Below are 20,621 nucleotides of genomic sequence, written 5' to 3'. Positions count from 1 at the left end.
AACATATAATTTACTATTTATCTTATATTATTATTTCCGGGTATTACAACGAGGCTATTTAATCAGTAGGAACAATTGGCAATGTGTTCAAAGGGCATGGATGTAGTCAACGCAAGTTGATGACTCTCAGTTAATAGGAATTCCTCATTGAAGACCAATAATTGCAATGATATATCCTCATCATAATGAAATTTCATAGATTACCCAGGCCTGTTGGTCAAAACTATAAACTCGTTGAATACATCAGTGTATATTGCGTGTAACCAAAACATCTAAGGGCATCATAGACATGATACTGCCTCAAACTTTCGTGGCCTAAAATGCCATAGTCCTTCTAAGAAATTGGTCGCATAGGGTCATTTCTGCATAGCTAGTTAACAAGGTGAGGTTTCATTCGTTAACAGAATTAACCAGACAAATCACTCCACCAACTAAGAACGATCATGTAGTACCACCCCTAGAATCAAGAAAGGGCTCTCAATTTGTCAATCCTTACTATGTTTAGACATGATAAGTTTCTCCGTGTTGAGTTAAACTAAGCTATAGGCTCCAACCCTAGTGATGCACTTTCGTCAATTCCCTTAAGTTTCAACCTTGCAACCATACTCCTCTCAAAACTTCCACTCGCTTCCAAAGATGAAGAAAAGTCTCTAATGCCACCCCTTGTTGCTAGTCGGGAAATTGGACACAAGCCTTTCATTGGAGTAGGGAAAACATAATTTCTAGGCCTAGTATGCTTTGTCACAGATGGTAGCAATATAAAATCTCACGTTCAAACATATGATGTTTGACCATAAGAATGGAGGGCTAGAGGATTGCATAGGTTAGCAACATCTGCTAGTAATTCAACATCAACTAGAAGGGGCAAGGTTCATGTGGGCCAACACCTCTTGAACTTCACTAGGGATTGGGAACCAGAGTCTCACCTTTGCTACTTCCTTGTACATACATACCCCACTCATCCCTTCTTGTTGAGTTGGACTGAGCTTGGAATATGATACTTTGTTCAAAGGCAGCCCATGTGGTGGTCCTTTAGGGTAGGACACCACGATTCCCCTCAAAAAAAGCATGGCTAAGTAGAGGTCTCAACGGACTCACTAGAGCTCGAAGGCTATGCATTAGCTTGGTCACTTTTTATGTGCTATGTTAAGAAGGGACACAAAAATGACAGCATAAAGGAATTAACTCAAACAACAAATTTGAGTGATGTTAGGGAAACAAAAGAAGACGTAAATTCAATGAATCCTAACAAAGAAGAGAGGATGTGAGAAAGGCAATAAGTACCAGGAGGCTAGCAAGTTAATTGATAGAAGGAGAAGACTAAAGAAGCATGACAAACTATCCTTTTAAGCACCCTCAAAAGCCTAAAAATTTAGCTTTCGAAATTTGAACCAACCAACGTTTCAAATCGATCCAATAGTCCCTCAAGTGAAGCGACAAAGATTCAGCACATCTCGCAACAATTGTCATACATTTTCTTACATTAAATACGCCCCTACAATTCCCTAGGTAAAAACCACCACAATTAAGAAAGGTCGGGGGGTTGAGAAGAATTCATGTTGCTCAAATAGATGGGCTAATTTGATATAAGAATAAAGGGTAACTGATATACTAAGTATCCACTTGACTAGTCTGGCGGTGATAATGTGAACCTAGGCCAAGTAAATGGGTGCTAAACCATAGGCCCTAATGGCTGAGGGAACTTACCATCCAGTTGCCCAAATCATAGTTGGGAGTGGAGGCGCATCATAAAGGAGAACTGCTTTACCATGCCATCCTAACTGTCTTGTTATTTCTGAAAATGAATCATATAGTTCCATCAACCTGCTAGCAAGCACGTGACAATACACAATGTTTGAGAATGCTCAAGCCAACCAAGACTCAAAAAATTCAGCCACTACACTGCGAGGGCTATATCTCACTAGTGAATGACACTTGACAAATGACGTACCTCACTATAGGATGTGAATTAAATGTCACGCTTGGTCAGAATCGTGCTATATCAAACGACGACACCTGGCTAAGGCTGTACAAAGGTAAAAATACTCTGCATAAGAAGAAAATGCAATCATTCTAAGTATACACTTCACATTTCATACATATTACTCTCTTTCCATCCTAGTAACCTCTCTCTTCACAAAGGCCATAACTAACTTAAGCATCATAGGTATCTCCCGCCAGCACCCCCAACAAGTCACCGAGCTTACTTTGCATTTATTTTGCAAGCATTCGTGATCTGAAATTAGTTATGTAATCAACTACATCATAAAATATAAAAATAGTTGGGGTAGGATTGGAAATTGTCAAAACCTGCTTGGGTTTCTAATTTTTTACTCAACTTTAGTCGAAAAATAAAAAAAGACCTTCAACATTCGACCTGCTTTTATAAAAAATGTAATACCTTGAATAAATTTAAATAATGAAAAGAAATATATTTATCCTCATTAGTAATTTTTTGTTAAACATCTACTATTTTAAAATGGCTTAAAATCATTTTTTCTACAAAAGACCAAATATCAAATTTTCAATTATTTTGTTTCTGATCAAACATTTGAAGATTCTCTAAAACATATGATGAAATCCTAGCCTCGAACCTTCGACTATAGACCATTGAACGTTCGATTAAAACCCTAGAATCGTTAGTACAACAAAACACCAAACGCTCAAAAAAGTACTTCTAACATTCGGTGAACCTAAAAAGCAAATTTAAGCTATTAGCCATATCCTTTAGCCTTATCCACCACCCTACTCTTATATAAACCCCCTCTCACGGCCTTACAAATCACATTTAGCTCCAATGCACTCCACCTACCCTAAATCTAGAGAGAGAAGTAGATTTTAGAGAGAGAAAGATGTGTTTTGGTGTTCAACCCTTTTCATTCATGTAAAACCTTGAGCCATATTCATTTTTTACGTTCTATGTACTCTGTTCATATGAATTACCATGATCTTTACAAGTCTTGAATATGGAAAAACTGCATTTATAATTTATTCATCTTAAAAAGACCATAATTTTTCAAAAATGATGAGCTTACTCTTGTTTTTCAAGATTTGTCATGTTGATATGGTTTAAGATGTTTTTATTCATTTATTATAAGTTTTATTTTTTATTTTTTTTATTTTTATGTATGATATGTGTTAAGTAGGATTTTTAGAGCTTTGCATACAGTTTGGTACCTTCCAAACATTCGACCCTTGTTGACCGAACGTTTGATATTGAAGCCGAATGTTCGATAGTACTTAGAAATGGATAATTATGGTTTTTAATGGTGGTTTAGCATTACATGCATAAAGTAGTTTCTCAAAGTACCGTGTATAATGTTAGACTATGTTGTGTAGTAATGGGAGTCCGAGATGTTAGAATTTGAGGATGAATGGATAAGGTAAGTAAATACTTACAATTATTTTAAATAAAAATATACGAAATGTCAGCTGATTGATTATTCATACGTTCTAAGCCTATTCTTTTATAAAAATGAATAAATGTTTAACTAAATGAACAATACTTGTATTGTATAACATGACACACTAGTATGTACAGTATAACCATTGACTTATTATATGAGTTTGATCCAAAATATATTTATTATTTATGTTTGGCCTTGGATCTAATGGTTGTTTGTGATCGGCGCATCCATGTTTGAGTGGTGGTTACTATAGACAAATATCATTAGTAGTGTGCGCCACTTGATGTTGGACTTAGTCGGGCTGCTAGTGAGTGGACGATATGCGTATAATATCCAAGACACCAATATTGTATTATAGGTCCCTCAGGACAGAACTAGTGTAACGCCCCTAAATTTGGGCTTGACCAGTCTGGTAGGGTAATTGGCGATTACCCAAATTTAACCAATTGGTGGCTAAATGGGGAGCCGCCCTCTAAGGAACGTCAAAGTTTAAGCATACGAAGGTGAAATAAATCTGAGATGTCTAACATTCATCAAGAAACAAGTATAATCCACAATACACAGACACAGAGCAACTAATAATAATCTAATTAATCCTGATAACATGAAGATTATTGATCTTGCATAGATCCGTGGTGGCAACCTTGCCACTCATTTGTTTCTAAGGATGGGTTTCCTACAAGATGCAATAGCCGTATAAGTCTAAAGACTCAGTAAGTAAACCTCACAATGGGTATGACATGAGTCAATTTATAGAATTAAATGTGCAATTTGGTAAAGATTTGCAACATGTATTGTCTCTGTTAATACACCGTAAAAGTATTGTTTTATTGACAAAAGATGGTGTACTTCCAGCGGCAATCGACTAAGTAATTTTAATGCAGAATGATGAGTGCCAAATATTGCATATTTGAGCCCCCTAATTTACAGTTGTTATCAAACTTTGCATTTTTCTCTTTAAAGACGCAGTTTTCCTTCAACAACCTACAAAACACTAAAAACAAAGAACTAACACAAAACATTAGATTATAACACAACCAAAGAATTAACAAATGTAAATTAAAGGGCTCAAATATGTAATATTTGACACTTATCACAAAAAACTAATGCTTTATATGTCATAACTATCATATATGATTTACCTGAGATATTACCCATTCTCAGCAGGGTTGGCGCTGTCCCGAGAGACCTGTAATACAATATCGATGCCCCAACCATTGTACGGTACCGTTCATAACAGTAGCAGCTCAACTGAGTTCGACCTCGGGTGGTCCATGCTACTAATGATGTACGTCCTACAGTGACCCGCCCGTTAAGGCTGCGCTGGTCACGAATTAACTATTTGATCTAATACCCATATAACACATCCACAGAAAAGTTTGCCTATAGAATCAAGTCTATATAATAAGCCTATGATCATTATGCCACACATATCGGTGTACCACATCATTCAATGCATCTTATCAACCAGTAATTAAAGCAGTTACTAAGTTGTACATAAATATAGGCATCCTCATATTATACGTGTGCTCATTCAGTTAACATATCGCACGTTTTTTTTTTAAGCAATGTGGTTGTAAGTGTTTACTTACCTTGTGCGCTCGCTTGAGTCCTCCAACATCACAAAACCTTAACGAAATATAACACATCGTTATACGCAATACTAGAGAATTCCCCGAGTGACATAAAAAGTTTCTACCTATCAAAAGGGTTCACCAAAACCCTAAAATCACCCATTTGGGTTATTGGGTATGCGTCCTCTTCTTTGGACGAACCCTTGGGGGCGTACGTTTGGCCAGAAGCTCCAAACGGGGTTTCAAGCTCCTAAGATGTGGTATATCTCATCCTAGGCTCCAAATAGACACATGCAAGGTACAAACATGCCAACATGCAAACTTTAAAGAAATCAAAGGCGGGTTTAAAGCTTTTCAAAATCATTCTTGGTTTTGTAAGATAATGGGTGCAAAGACTTGCTAAGGCATCTTTAAAACTTGTAATACTAAGAAAGTAGTAATAACAACATAAATGGCAGAAGGGAAAGGTCCAGAAATTACATTGAGGATGGCAAAACTCTACCAAAGCTTCCTCTTTCTCTCTCAAAATCTCTCCTTACTTTAGGGTTAGGGTTTTCTTGGTGTAAGGAGAGGTTGAAGTCGAAGGGAGAGATTTTTATAGAGGGCGGAGGCATGCTTGGTTCTAAAAAGGTGGATAATGGGTTAAAATTGCTTTTTATGTTTGTCAGCAAGCGTTCGGATACTATTGAGTGAGCGTTTGGACATTATTACACAATTGATAAAAGAGTTCAGGCGTACATTTGGGGTATTACCCAATGGCAATGTCAACGAGCGCTCGTGGTAGTCCCCCTAGCTTACGCTCGCACTTAGGTCAAGAGCGTACGCTCGGGTGGTCCCATAGCGTACGTTCGGTTAGTGATGGTAGTTTTGGGTTTTGCTTTTTAAAATGGTCAAGGCGTTGGGCTACTTGTAAAATGTTTAGGTCTTTTGGTTTATAAAACCTTGTTTTATGTAGACATTAGCTGTTTCGTAATAAATCATTAATCTTTTAAAACCAGTGTTTTTGTCGGGGTATTATAGTCCGCCCTACTAAGAAATGGTTAAGAGCTTGGATAGACCAAATGGAGAATAGTTATGACTCTCTCTCTCTCTCTCTCTCTCTCTCTCTCTATATATATATATATATATATATATATATATAGCATGATTTTCCTGCATTAAATAGTAATGGTTGTTACCAGAATTATGTCGTAGTATTTCATTAAATTAAACCACATTTTTTTTTTTTTGAAATTAAACCACATTTTCAAAGCATAGTAATGGAGACAATATACATTATATTTGTGAAAACCAACTTCTACTTTTCCAAGTTGCAAACTGTCACTTAAAGGCTCGTTACATACTCAACTATGACATTTCTTTACTAAGTCATGAACTTATATATATATATATTGGCGGTTAGCGGTTAACGGTTAGTGCAGTCCGTTTTTGTGTTTAAAATTTAAAATATATATACAAATGCATAAAAATCTAAAAAAGATGTCGTATTTAGTATGATATTATCGTATTATTATAAAAATGACATCGTTTTGATTTTTTTTTTTTAAATTATTATTATTATTTTTTTTAATTTTTTTCTTTTAAAAAGCAGTTAGTTGTTATTAGAGTTACTAACTGATAACTATCGGTTAACCGCGTAGGTGATTAGCGGATGCGGTTAGTAAATTTTACTAACCATCTATGCAGTTATAATTAACAGTTTTAGCCAATAACTGTTAACCATAATCCCCTTTTCACCCCTAAATATTACCAATAACCCTACTATAATAAATTGAATTAATCAATACAGTTTTGAGGGTGTTACAAAAACATACTCATTCGGATTGAAAGCTGCTCGAAAGTTGGTGGGCAGGTTTTTGCCTACTCCTAGGTTATGGAATATTTCTCTTTTATTAAAAAAGAAAAAAAAGAAAAAACAAAGAAAAAAAGGGTGGTGGGCAGGAAGTTTGTAAAAAAGCTCAAATCGGGCACCCAGTTTGGCCGGAAAACCCGAATGTTCGGACCACACGTGAAAGGTAGCAGAAATGGCACGTTTGAAAATTACCTCTAAACCATTAATTAACCGCCGGAGCGAGCATCCTAATTCCTAAGCTATAAAAAACCCTAATCCCAACCCCTCTCTCTCTCTCTCTCTCTCTCTGTGTCGAGAATCTGATTTTGAGCTCACTCTCAATCTCAGACTCTAAAAATCTTGTCAGAGTTTTAATCTTTTGTTGCAGATATATAAACTCAGACGCACACGGAGATATACATACCCGGCGAAGGAAGAGAGGAGGTTATCGAATCGATTGGGTGTGAATGGTGGCCGTCGAAGTTGAAGGGATGCAGAGGGAGCAGCGAATCAGGAAACGGCCTCGGCCCACGTGGGACGTGGCGCCATCTGAACCACAGGTACGTCCCTCGCTTGCTTCTTGCTTTTCTTTGGAGTTAGGGTTTTCGGAGAGAGAATCCGCCTCAAACCGAAGGTTAGGGTTTTCCTTTTTGTTTGATGAGGGTTTTGGATGGTGGCTTATTGCAGGGGAAACGAGCAGAGGTGGTGAGTAATGAAGGGATGGATAGAAGAAGGCATGGGTCGCCGCCGAGAAGGGACGACGATCGCGAAGGGCATTACGTCTTCAATCTCGGCGAGAATCTCACACCTAGATGTCCGTTTTACTTTCCTTATTTCAGTTTGTGTTGCTTAATTTTGCTGTTGCTTCTGTTACCGCTGTTGGGTATGAATTTAATTTAATGCACCTGAAGTTTCAATTGTGAGCCAATGTGTTGCATGAAATTGGGTTGAATTTGGGATTCCTTATCTGTCTAAGAAGACTTGTAGACTAATAGTTTTATAAATTTATGAACTTTTTGTTTTTTTTTTGTTTTGTTTTTGTGTTGATAAGATTTGGAATAGGGAAACTTTGGATATGGTCAACTAATCGATTTGCAGTATAGTTTACGTCAGGATGGGTGCCAACACATGAATTTTTGTATGTGGTTCAGCTCTAAGGCCTTATTATGAGTTATAGCAGGTCATAATCTCTGCCTATGATATATACACTGCATGGTCTAATATTGTATTGGCCTTAAATCTGTTGGACTTGTTTGAACATTTTATTTTTGGGCACAATGCTTGCATCAACTTGTTGATTGCTTCTATAACCAAATTAGTGAATAGCATTCTGGAAGTTCTCTTTCTTTGTGCTATGATAGCTTCTGAGTTATGCATTTTATATGATCAATTAGTCAATGATTGTAAAAATGGTTTTATTTATGGCTCGTGTATTGTGCACCATAATGCCCTGCTTCTTTGGTTTCTGTGAGAATTTTCTCGATACAGATTTGTTGTAAATTTATTAAGTAGTATTTTTGGGTTTTAGTAGTTAATTTTTGTATCATAATTGATTTGGAGTATCTCTTTGGCAGATAAGATACTCAGCAAGATTGGTGAAGGTTAGCTGTCAAGTGCCCTGATGTCTGCAAGATTTTATGTTTTTGTGATTCTGCTTGTGTCATTCAGCATATTGCTAGTGCTGTAGGCACATTTGGTCGAGTTTTGGAATGTTGGGACCGACAAACACGAGAATATGTGGCAATCAAGGTAGTTCGAAGCATACGTAAATACCGTGATGCAGCAATGATTGAGGTTGATGTACTTCAACATCTTGCCAAGAATGATAAAGGAAACTCACAGTACGTACCTACATAGTTTTGTCTTATTACTGGTTCATTTTAGGACATGATCTAACTTTTATGCATCTTGATCCGTTTCTGCAGCTGCGTTCAGATACAGAACTGGTTTGACTACCGCAATCACATATGCATTGTAAGTATTTATATTAAATTTTTTATTTTTTGTTTTTATTGCCTTTTGCACCATTACATCTGTGTTCTTTTACAGGAAACTATAATACTTAATTGCCTTGGGTTGCATTCTGTAATGAGGTTACTTTTACTTCTGTATTGTCTTGTGATGGGTTGACTTCTAGCTCACTATGGGAATACATACCCTCTCCTATTTTTCTGGATCAATGATTCTTTCTCTCTTTTTTTTTGTTGTCTTTTTGTCTTTTTGTATTGTCTTTGTTGTTGCTGTGTTATATGCTTGCTTATAACTTCTCTTAGACCTGCTGTATTTCCATTCTTTGAGGTTTGGATGATTGATTTTTGTATACTTTGCAAATGAAGTAGATCAATTGTAGTACTGCTGTCTCAATTTGTCCATATGAACTTTATTCATACAACTGGGAACTAAACAGGAACCTTCCTTTGGATGCATTTTAATGGTGTTATCAGGTGTTTGAGAGGCTTGGACCAAGTTTATTTGATTTTCTAAAGAGAAATAAATACTGCCCATTCCCTGTGGATCTTGTTCGGGAATTTGGACGACAGCTTTTGGAATCTGTTGCATGTGTGTGGATAGTTCATTGCCTTTGGCTTATCTCTCTCATTTTCTTTTTTCTTACATTTCCTAACCAATCACCCAGATCTGTTTCGTGGCCTGCTTTGATTGTTCAGGGGTGAACAGTTTGTTTTGATTTTGTCTTTAATCATTAACTTGTTTCTTTTCTTTATCATATCCGGCAGATATGCATGACTTATGTTTAATTCACACTGACCTGAAGCCAGAAAATATACTTCTTGTGTCTTCTGAATATGTAAAGCTTCCTGGTTGTAAGGTATTTGGATTTTTATAATATAAAAAATTATACCATTTCATATATGGTATAGACTCAGTTTTGATATATTTCAAAAAATGCTTGGAATGGTACAGAGGTTTTTTTCAGATGAAACGCAATTCAGGTGCTTGCCCAAGTCTAGTGCCATTAAGCTGATTGATTTTGGTAGTACTGCCTTTGATAATCAGAATCATAGCTCCGTTGTTTCAACGAGGCATTACAGAGCACCTGAGGTTATTTTAGGTAAATAGTTATGGTGTTGGCAAGTGAAAATCTGTTCATTTCATTTGGTTTACGTGCATTGTGTTCTGACTCCAACAATAAAACAGTTTGTTTGTGGATAAAATAATTCTGGATGCTGTTATAAAAGAAAAAAATTCTGGATGCTGTTGAAATCTCTTTCATTTTCTGCCTAAAGAAAATGGTCAGATCAATCATAGTTAAAGGAGTTTCACGGGAGAGGGCTTAAATTTCTTTTAAGAGAAGCAATTTACTCGTACACAAAGATATTTATGAAAGGAGATTTCTAGAGAGAATATCAAAAAGGTAAGGAAATGATGGGCCACAAGGGTACAATTTGGTCACTGAAACAGAAATCCGGGTCATATGAAATCATAGCATGGTTCAAAACAGTCATTTGGTACCCTACGAATCATGATCTACATTGATGCTTTACATAGTGGAAGATGCAACAAGTCTTTTCAGTTTATTGGTGTTGTCCCACTTTATACCATCTATTTCAAATGATTTGCCTTCTATTTATTCCCTTGTATTGTAGTTGCTTAAAAGGATAGACTCGTCCTGTTGAGTTAAGTTTTGGGATTTTGTTTTATAGGGTTGAAATATATGGCTGTCCTCTTTTTTCCTTCTTTTATAGAAACATAGTTGCTCTTGATTATGAAAAAGAATGACTGGATAACAATTTCTCAGTTGCATAATTGTTTTATCTGACGGTGTTGTATACACGACATGCAGGTTTAGGATGGAGTTATCCATGTGATTTATGGAGTGTTGGTTGCATACTTGTTGAACTTTGCTGGGTTAGTTTTGGTTTTTATTTTTTTGATGGTTATATTAAGCTTGATTTGGATATGTAATATCTAGTTAGGAATTGTTAAGACACGGAACTTTTGTCAGGGTGAAGCATTATTTCAGACCCATGAGAACCTAGAGCATTTGGCAATGATGGAGAGGGTGTTGGGACCTCTGCCAGAGCATATGATTCGAAGGGCTGAGTAAGTAGTGAATATTTTTGAATCAGTTGCCTCCCTTGAAAGAATGTTTGCATCTACATATTGACATGTTTTGCATCTACAAGCCCTTTTTGATGATTCATAAGTGCATGTCCGTGAAGGTTCCATACACTGATTTAAGAAATAGTTTTTCTGATGCATTGAGGAATATAATTAGATCTTACTAAATCACTTATTTACGTGCTTTGCTTGCCTTTGTTGTGATATGCAGCCGAGGTGCTGAAAAATATTTCAGGCGAGGGTCACGTCTAAATTGGCCGGAAGGAGCAGTTTCAAGGGAGAGTATTAGAGCTGTAAATAAGCTTGACCGTCTGAAGGTTTACTAGTTTTCTTTCTTCTCCTTTGTGGTCTTTTTTTTTGAGTTTTTTTTTTTTTTTTTGGGGCGGGGGGATTAAATTGTTTACTTTCTTTGATATGTTGTGGAATATATGTGCAGAGTCAAGGGTGTGATAACTAATGCTTTTTTATGCAGGATCTAATATCTCAATATGTAGAGTCCTCAAGATCCCCTCTCATTGATTTGTTGCTTAATTTGTTGAAATATGATCCCTCTGAACGTCTCACAGCTCGACAAGCTCTGAATCATCCCTTCTTTAAGAGTCTAACTTGAGAAAGCAGGCATCATGGAAGCTAATTTATGGTCTACAAAGGCTTGTCTCGTTGTAGATGACGAGGCTGGCATTTCCCGAGAAAAAAAGAAAGGAAAACAGAGAAAGAAAGAGAGACGAGCATAGGGGATGATAAAGAGCTGGCTCAAGGAGTCTTTGCATGTATTTGTACAAATAGTGTTTAATGGATGTTGATTTTGCTTTGTAAATAAATGATTTTGTTCCTGGTTTAGAATCAACAAAGTTGGAAATATGGAAGGCACATGACTTGAACACATTTTACAAGCCCAGTTGGTCAGGTCACAGAGCATTGGCAAATCTCATTACTAGAGAAATGTTAGGGGTCAATGTTTTCCTCATATTTGGCTCATATTTTCATGGTTCATGTTTATTATGTCGTGGAAGAGTTGTCAATGTATTTTCTTTGTTTGTTGCGGTAGTAAGGACTGGACCCAAGTCTATTGTAATCAATCACTGGGTATAAAAGAAAAGAGAGATTTATTGATGTTGAGGATTAAGAATAGTTGTGATCCATTGAGCAATGTGTGATCCATTAAGAATAGTTGTGATCCATTGGCAAACCTTCTTGCTTCCAGCAAACTCATTGATGTGACAATAAAAATAATCATTGGATTTAAAATTTAATGGTGATTTATTAAAAATTATCTGTTTACGTCATAACTTGACAAGTCAAATCCCATGTTTTTAAGAAGAAAAATTTTATAGCCTTCAGGCTTTGGCGCTTTATTTGGGTGATGACTGTACAAGCAGAATAATTAGGTTATATGTAATTGTAATGTAGCATTTTTATTTTTTTCGAACATTTCCCTTCTCTTCGAACCCCAATTTATGAGAAGAAAAGATTTGATTTGTGATTCTTGCATAGACTCTGCCTACTACTTAGTAATATATGACTTGTACTTTACTTGTTAAGATAAGGTAATTACCTATTTTAGTCTGATAAATATACTAAACCTCAATTTAGTGTCCATTTTTGTAAAAAAATTAAAGTGAAGATGCTAACAAAAGAATTCTTAAATTTTAGAATTTTGTATCTAATCTAATATAACAAAAACTTAAAAATTAAACCAAGTGAGCTTCTATTACTCATTAATTGCCACAAAAAACAAAAAAACTCTCATGATATATAATCAATTTCTATCGGTCAAATTTACAAGATCTTATTACAATTTTTTTTTTTTTTTTTTTTTAAATTATAAATGTTTTATTATAATTTTTAAAATTCTAAGGACAATCAGAATTTACGATATGAGTAATGCTAAATACTCAACTTTTTTACAATTGGGTTGATGTAGCTGTGCTCATCAACCCTTGTATTTTTTTTTCTTTTAATAAAAGCTAATCCAAGGACTTATGGGTAGTGTCATATCAGCTCAGTTATATAGAAGTAAAATAAGAGTTGAGTATGCAACATTAATAAATATGTTTGTTTTACAAGATGTGGAAAATCTGAATGAATGGGATTGTAAAGAGAAGGTATATTATTTCTAAAACTGTTATATGGCCTTGTTTCCAGCAAAAGGACAGTATCTGGTTGACCAAAAGAGTGTGATTTTCTAATTCTTGAGCAACACAAATGGTGAGGACACACAAGCCATTTACTTCAAGAAAAGAATCCGCAGCATCGAAAAGAATATGATCACCAATAATCCCCACAAGAACACAAGCCATCTTCAAACTTGTGAAACCTATTTGCATCTCTCACTACCAATACCACCTTCAAAACTTTTGACAAACCTTTGATGAACGCATGACAATCCCCACAAACTCTCAAGTTCTTGAAAATCCTAATCACCCTCTTTTCTCCATTTTCCAATCCACCACAAACCAATGCCAAACCAATTGCCAACTTCTCACTATGAACTCTCAAGCTCTCCTCCTTTGACTCCTCTTCCACATCATGCAGTGCAAACTTCACCCTACGAACATAACCCACCTCTTCTTTGATCCTCTTTTCCATTTCCTTCAACACTTCATGGATTTTCTCTGTAAGTGGGTGTGTGTCCTCTCCATTGTAGAAAAAGTGGACCTCCTTGTCAATCTCCACCCAACTACGTCCTGCCTCTTTCTTTAACCTCTTCTTCTTCACCGTTTCTCTTATTCTCTCACAGTCTTTCCAATAACCTGCCTCAGCAAAAATATTTGACATCATCACATAGTTGACCGGATTGTCGCCATCTAATCTCAAAAGTATCTCTCCTACTTCCCTCCCCATTTCCAGGTCTCCATGTACTCTACAAGCACTAATCAGTGTCTGCCAAATCCCCACATTGGGTTTTAGCGGCATGCTCTCAATGAGATTCCTAGCTTCTTTTAAGCGCCCGGCTCGGCCAAGGAGATCAACCATGCAAGCATAGTGCTCTACTCTTGGTTTAACTCTTGGGTCACTACACAATCTTGAGAAGTATTCATGACTTTCTTCGATGAGTCCAGAATGGCTGCAGGCTGAGAGCACGGCCAAATAAGTCACACCATCGGGCTCAATATCATCCGATTGCATTTTGTTGAAAAGATGCATTGCTTTTTTTCCCAGACCATGCTTTCCGTAGCCAGTGATCATAACTGTCCAAGAAACAACATTTCTCACCGGGATTTCACTGAAAAGTTGTTCTGCCTCATCTGTCAACCCACACTTGAGATACATATCAACCATTGAATTGGCCACTGACATGTCTAGTCCAGATGGGACTTTGATGGTGTAGGCATGTATTTGCTTGCCTTGCTCTACAAGTGCAAAATCAGCAAAGACACCCATCAGGCTTGAAAGAACAAATCCATCTACTTGATGTTTACTCTGCCTGAGATGCCTAAACAAGTCCATGGCCTCCAGTAAATCGCCTTCTTGAGCATAACCAAGAATTAGTGCACTCCAGGATATCACATTCTTCTCTTCAATTTGATCAAATACTCTCCGAGCTTTAATCAAGTCCCTGCATTTGACATACAGATCAACTAGGGCACCTGCAATAGTGGTCTGAACCAAAAATGGGAATCCTCTTGTAATCAACGAAGCATGAATTTGGGCTCCTTCCTGCATTGCTCCGAGGCTGCTACAAGCCTTTAATGTGCTCGTATATGTGAATTCATCAGGGATTTCCCCCTGTTCTTGCATTTTCTGAAACAAAAGTAGAGCTCTATCACCATTTCGTTCAAGTGCGTATCCAGCTATCATCGCGTTCCAAGTGATGAGATTCCTAACCGGCATGCTGTCAAACATTTGAGCCGCCTCACTAATTCTTCCACATCTAGAGTACATGTCAATGATAGAATTGGCCACTGCAGGCACCCATTCAAACCCAGTTTTAGCACAAACACTATGGATCTGCATTCCATTTTCTGGGATTCCCAAAATCCATGATGCTTTAAGATTGGTTGAAAATGTGAACTCATTTGGCTTAATGCCCGAAGACCCCATTTTGCGAAAGAGTGATAGCGACCCGTTGGCATTACCATTTTGTAAGTAGCCACACATTAGAGATGTCCAAGAAACAACATTTCTTTCAAGCATTCTATCGAACACAGCACAAGCGAGGTCTATTCTGCCACATTTTCCATACATATCTATAAGATCATTGTTTAACATCAAATCAAGCCCAAGCCCCATTTTTACTACAGCCCCATGGCCTTGCAATCCCTGCTCAAGTAACAAATTCTTCGAACAGTTCCTCAGCAGATTCGCGAATCTCTGTCGCTCACTCATTATTTATTATAGAGCTGGAACTTCTGCTCGTACCCCGCGCCACGAAGTTCGCATCTATATCACGAAATTAAATAGGATAGCATTTTTCCAACTCAGTTGCTTAGTAGTAACTATTGCAAAGATCTTTAACAAAAGTCATTAATGGGAACAAGAACCAGCGCCTTTGTCATTAGAGAATTGGAAGATCTTTTCGTGCCTGTGTTGCGAAACTGCGTAAACATGGAAGGATTGAAGAAAATCCATGCCCCCATTGTGAAGTTGTCACTGTCACAGAGCAACTTCTTGTTGACAAAAATGGTGGATGTGTGTGACAGCAGTGGGAATATGGAGTATGCAAGTTTGCTCTTCAATCAAGTGGTTGAGCCAAATGGGTTTTTGTACAATGCTATGATCAGAGCTTACACACACAACCATAAATTTAGTGTAGCAGTCGTCTTGTACAAGAAAATGCTAAGACATCCGCAAGCTGAAAATCCCATTTTTCCTGATAAATTCACCTTCCCATTTGTGATAAAGTGCTGTGCAGGGCTTTTGTGTCACTTTCTGGGCCAGCAGGTTCATGCCCAGTTGTGTAAGTTTGGGCCGAAGTCGCATTTGATAATAGAGAATGCACTAATAGACATGTATACCAAATGTGACAATTTGACAGACGCACACAAAGTGTTTGAGGACATGACTGAAAGAAATGCAATTTCTTGGAATAGTATGCTTTCTGGGCATGTTAGGTTGGGACAGATGAGAAAGGCAAGAGCAATGTTTGAGGATATGCCAAACAAGACTATTGTCTCTTGGACAACGATGATTTCGGGGTGTGCTAGAATCGGGTGCTATGCGGATGCTTTGGATGTTTTTCACCAAATGCAAGTGGTAGGAATTGAGCCTGATGAGATTAGTATTGTGTCAGTTTTGCCGGCATGTGCACAGCTTGGAGCTCTTGAGGTTGGGAAATGGATTCACATGTACGCAGACAAAAATGGCTTATCGTGCAAGACTAACATTTGTAATGCCCTGATTGAGATGTACGCCAAATGTGGTTGTATTAATCAAGCATGGCAGTTGTTTGATAAAATGGTTGACAGGGACGTGATATCTTGGAGTACCATGATTGGAGGGCTAGCAAATCATGGGAAAGCTCGCGAAGCAATTAAACTCTTCCAAGATATGCAGAGAGCGAAGGTTCAACCCAATGGAATTACTTTTCTTGGTATTTTATCAGCCTGCACCCACGCTGGTTTGTGGGATGAGGGACTGAAGTACTTTGACTCCATGAGAAAAGACTATCATATAGAGCCGGAAATTGAACACTATGGTTGTTTAGTCGATATTCTTGGTCGCTCAGGGCGCCTTGTTCCGGCTCTCGACACAATAAAGAAGATGCCAATGAAGCCAGATTCGAAGATATGGGGCTCTTTGTTAAGTTCTTGCAGGAATCATTGCAATCTTGAGATCGCTGTTATTGCTATGGAGCACCTTCTGGAGTATGAACCAGATGACACAGGGAACTATGTGTTGCTTTCTAATATTTATGCAGATCTTGGGAAGTGGGAGGGCGTGTCAAGGATGAGGAAACTCATAAGAAGCAAGAAGATGAAGAAAACGCCAGGATGCAGCTTGATTGAGGTTAACAATGTGGTTCAAGAATTTGTATCAGGCGATGATTCAAAACCATTTTCAAAAGATATCTTTTGGATGCTAGAGCTGCTAGCTTTGCATCATGACAGAACCGAGGGTATGCTAGAAGTTGCAGTGGAGGATATAAGTCAACATTTGTGTAATTCAAGTATCTTATTTGCTGTGCCTCAATCAAAATGATCTGGTTTTTGTTTGTGGTTGATGAGGCTAAATTGATGGTTCACCCAGTTTGATCAGAAATACATTTTTTCATATTAGATATAGGAGAAGATACTATGAATATACAAGCCAATGTGATGTATGAATTAAATATTGCAAATCTTATATTTTGATACAAGAAATAAATGATTAATTGGGTATTTAAAAAAATTATGAAATGTGAAATATAATTTTTTATTTTTTATTTTTAAAAAAGATTAATTTGATAAAATTAAATCGATCCAACCAGTAAACTGACCCATTCTACCCATTCTACCCAATTCAGTTGAACTCAATTGACAGCAGTTCAAAAGAATGAACCAAACCGAAAGTGGGATCAATCCGGTTGAACTTGTGGGAAATACAAAAGCCTACACAGTTCCTTCCTTTGCCTTTACTCCCTTTCAGATGGAATTTTGCTCTGACCATTTAATCTAATGAAGAGAAAGTATGCACAGCTTTCAAATACCAACCAGATGGAACACTCTGAACCAAATTACCAAAATTAGCAAACTATATGATGTATGAAAATACTCATCCAGTAAACCTGATAGGCGATTTTGCTATTAGCTTATGCAATCAAAGGGCTAGGTTGCTGTTGTCTCACCCATAGGCGAGTTATGTTCTCCAGCTCTATGAAAGCAACTTTCAAACTAAACTGTAAGGAAACATTCCAATTACCAGTTAAAGATGATACTCTAATATCAAGTGCACCACAATTCAGTTCTTAAGAAAACTGTGATTTCATACATGTATGATTTCCTAATGCCCATAAATGAACAGCAGATCAGCATGCAAAATACTTTTTCAGTTTTTAAAGGCCACAATAACCCCAGCATCAAATTTACCACGTATAATCCACTGTCCTAAAAACAGTATGCCAACCTATATCTTCACTCTTTAAAGATGCATTAATACAGAATCGCAATGGCAAGTAAACAGAATGAAAGTTGTGCACAAAGGATAAATTGTTCTAGGAAAGGTTGGCCAATTTCATCCAGGATGAATTCATACAAGATATGAACTGGTCGAAACGAAAGTAAACAAACAAAAATATACCAGCTGATTAGCTGAACAAATGTGCGAGGGAGAGGCCACATATTACAGTTACTGCATAGACACTGCAATCCATGAACACTGCATCAAATGCCTTCTGCATCACCAGACCTGTCTCCAAAGTCCGGCTAACTTGTTCAGCCCAACCATATCCATTTAGTTGAGTAGTTTCATTTTCATCTATGGCAAGCCTTTGAAAACCTCTTTGTTTGCCAAAAAGAAGTTGTGCAAGCACAACCGTCACATTGGTTAGCAAAAGCAGATAGAGCGGCCTAAAGCTTATTATGCTCTTTATGATGTAGGTACCTAGCAACGGAAATCCTAGATATGATAATACAACTATAAGGGCTACAGTTACAGAAGACAAAAGGCGGACATTCTCTGATGCTGCAATGGCAGAAGTTATTTGCTTTGGAGTGAAAAATCTATGTCGCTGTATTTGTTGCTGTAGATGTTGTTCTGAGGCCAAAGTAGAAGCAGATGAATTTTGATCGATTGATGGGACCAGAGTTGGCTGCACTTTGCCATTGACTTCTGCAGCAGGGGCAGCAGGGGCTCTTAAGGCTTCAATGCACGTCTCAGATTCGTTTAAGGAAGGTGGCAGATCGCTTCCACCGTCATAAGCATTAGTCTGACTGGCATTAGAGATGGGATCACGTTCCAGCAACAAAGAACCAGGTGCTTCATCCTTTCCTTGAGGAGAAACTGCAGAACATGGGACCCATGAGCATGGAGTGATAAATATAATTTTTCAAATTCCATTTACACAGAATAGCAGAACTTCATAAAAACAAACAAGTCACAGAAGAGAGTCCACTGCACCATGGCTCTTTGGGTTGATCCAGTTAGGTGAAGCTGAGACAATAGAGTTAACCCTTCAGGTTTCCATGATGAAACTTAGCGATAATTTACTGATGAAAACTATGAATGTCACAGAAGTAAAAGCATGACATCTTAATTTGTGTACTTGGTTCATTATATTTTATTTGGCAAGATTTGGGACACATACAAACTCGCATACTGTTACGCTGTTTCCAAGAACCGAGTCATTTGTAACTTGATACCATATCCAAAAGTGCTGCCGCAAATTTAGTCCGATTAGAGCTCTAGGCAAGCTTATTGACTAATACACTAAATTTGTGTCCTTTGATCCTTGTTTCCCACGGCTCATTCACTTAAGTATGAATTTGTAACCTAACTAGAAGCCTATTTATATATTACCCACCCCTAACTGCCATAACTTTATATGTGAATAGAACTCCAAACAACCATAAAAATCCTTCAGATGCACCCCACATTAACATCACATGTAAATCATTAGGTTTCCAATGTGGACATGCCAACATGAAGAAAAACCCAAAGTCCACCATATCAAACATCCATCCAGTAAAACAGCCCACCCATACTAAACATCCTATTTATGACATAACCTTTCTTCAATTTTGAATAAATTCTTTAAAATGGGAACTTGATGAAGTACTTATGTAGAGAATTTTGGGTAAAATTATCATATCATACACAAGCTATAATTCGTGCACTTAAAATGCCATAAATAGCCATTAAAAAATCAATCCAAATCTTTCACGCGGGTATCCAATGTGAGCCTATCAATCAAGTAATTAACAGTGCGTAGGACAGCATACAAGTCAATTACGACATCATAATTACATAACATATACCAAGAACAACAAATCCCATAAAACTTTTTGATGAACTCCTCTTTCTGGATGAACTCATCATTCCAATGCCCTTTTACTAAACTTGCAGAATACAATCAATCTGCTTTCCCGAGAAAACGTTTTACCAAGAAAAGTTTTCATCCAAAACAAACAAAGTATAGAGAGAAAGAGAGAGGGCGTACCAGTGGTTTGATTGGAGACCTGAGGTTGGAGATCCTGATCATTGGAAAGCAAAGGCTGGGATGATGGGTCTGAGGCTGCGTTTGTTGTATTCTCGTCAAGAGAAGGAGGGAGTGTTTGGATCCGACCCGATATGAGGGCTAAACGGTCGGCTCCTCGCTCCATGATCTTTCTCCTTCGGGCTTCTCTAACGGTGGTCGCCATATCCTTAAACCTTGGTTCTCAGCTCATGTGAGACTGGAATACATGGTAGATCGCGTAAACTTTTACCCTCTTGTTCGATTTGGGTCGGATATTTTGCAGGTTGCCTTGTATGGACTTACAATTTCTAGATATTTACGTTCCCTATTATGCCTCGCTCCCATTCGATTCCGTGTAGGTGTAGGGAAAGTCTCGCTGAATGGCCCGAATTTATGGTTTACAATTTGTTGGGTAATTGATCGGCAACTTTAAGCCCACCAGACCTCTAGACGTGGTCCAATGTGCAAGTCCACTAAAGACACGACCAGACCGAGATATAGTCGGCCCAGACCGAACCATGGCTAGCCCACCGATAGTATAATAGTCCTTTCACCGAGAGTACAATGGTCCTTCAGCAAATGTAGGAAACCCCATGTTCACTAATAAACGTGGTGCATTCCCAGCTCCCAAGCAA

At 37.6% G+C, this 20,621-nt stretch overlaps 4 protein-coding genes across 4 annotated transcripts; 2 read left to right on the top strand and 2 right to left on the bottom strand.

The window, feature by feature from the left end:
• The first annotated feature begins 6,957 nt into the window (after positions 1-6,957).
• AME3 (Protein kinase superfamily protein) lies at positions 6,958-12,005 on the top strand. The gene is made up of 12 exons (XM_059603925.2): positions 6,958-7,372; positions 7,500-7,626; positions 8,387-8,413; positions 8,500-8,653; positions 8,738-8,786; positions 9,257-9,371; positions 9,548-9,639; positions 9,735-9,882; positions 10,615-10,679; positions 10,777-10,874; positions 11,104-11,209; positions 11,365-12,005. The coding sequence occupies exons 1-12, from the start codon at positions 7,280-7,282 to the stop codon at positions 11,500-11,502; spliced, it is 1,212 nt and encodes a 403-aa protein (XP_059459908.1). The 5' UTR covers positions 6,958-7,279; the 3' UTR covers positions 11,503-12,005.
• Positions 12,006-12,969: 964 nt separating this feature from the next.
• On the bottom strand, positions 12,970-15,245 carry LOC132189709 (Tetratricopeptide repeat (TPR)-like superfamily protein). The gene has a single exon (XM_059604485.2). The coding sequence runs from the start codon at positions 15,219-15,221 to the stop codon at positions 13,161-13,163; it is 2,061 nt and encodes a 686-aa protein (XP_059460468.2). The 5' UTR covers positions 15,222-15,245; the 3' UTR covers positions 12,970-13,160.
• Positions 15,246-15,362: 117 nt separating this feature from the next.
• MEF21 (mitochondrial editing factor 21) lies at positions 15,363-17,033 on the top strand. The gene has a single exon (XM_059604486.2). It carries the CDS (start codon positions 15,363-15,365, stop codon positions 17,031-17,033), a length of 1,671 nt encoding a protein of 556 aa, XP_059460469.2.
• A 959-nt stretch (positions 17,034-17,992) lies between these two features.
• On the bottom strand, positions 17,993-20,415 carry LOC132189840 (uncharacterized). The gene is made up of 2 exons (XM_059604651.2): positions 19,969-20,415; positions 17,993-18,812 (listed from the first exon to the last, which is right to left on the bottom strand). Exons 1-2 carry the CDS (start codon positions 20,168-20,170, stop codon positions 18,118-18,120), a joined length of 897 nt encoding a protein of 298 aa, XP_059460634.2. The 5' UTR covers positions 20,171-20,415; the 3' UTR covers positions 17,993-18,117.
• Between the last annotated feature and the right edge of the window lie 206 nt (positions 20,416-20,621).

Source organism: Corylus avellana, chromosome 9, assembly GCF_965113065.1.
Source record: "Corylus avellana chromosome 9, dhCorAvel1.hap1.2, whole genome shotgun sequence".
Lineage (NCBI taxonomy): Eukaryota > Viridiplantae > Streptophyta > Magnoliopsida > Fagales > Betulaceae > Corylus > Corylus avellana.
This window is presented reverse-complemented; position numbering and strand designations above follow the sequence as displayed.

Coding starts and splice junctions, on each gene's coding strand:
- LOC132189709 (XM_059604485.2), bottom strand. CDS start 15,221: ATGAGTGAGCGACAGAGATTCGCGAATCTGCTGAGGAACTGTTCGAAG.
- AME3 (XM_059603925.2), top strand. CDS start 7,280: ATGGTGGCCGTCGAAGTTGAAGGGATGCAGAGGGAGCAGCGAATCAGG. Junction 7,373..7,499: donor TGGCGCCATCTGAACCACAG/GTACGTCCCTCG, acceptor GGCTTATTGCAG/GGGAAACGAGCAGAGGTGGT. Junction 10,680..10,776: donor TACTTGTTGAACTTTGCTGG/GTTAGTTTTGGT, acceptor AACTTTTGTCAG/GGTGAAGCATTATTTCAGAC.
- MEF21 (XM_059604486.2), top strand. CDS start 15,363: ATGGGAACAAGAACCAGCGCCTTTGTCATTAGAGAATTGGAAGATCTT.
- LOC132189840 (XM_059604651.2), bottom strand. CDS start 20,170: ATGGCGACCACCGTTAGAGAAGCCCGAAGGAGAAAGATCATGGAGCGA. Junction 18,813..19,968: donor GGTCTCCAATCAAACCACTG/GTACGCCCTCTC, acceptor CATGTTCTGCAG/TTTCTCCTCAAGGAAAGGAT.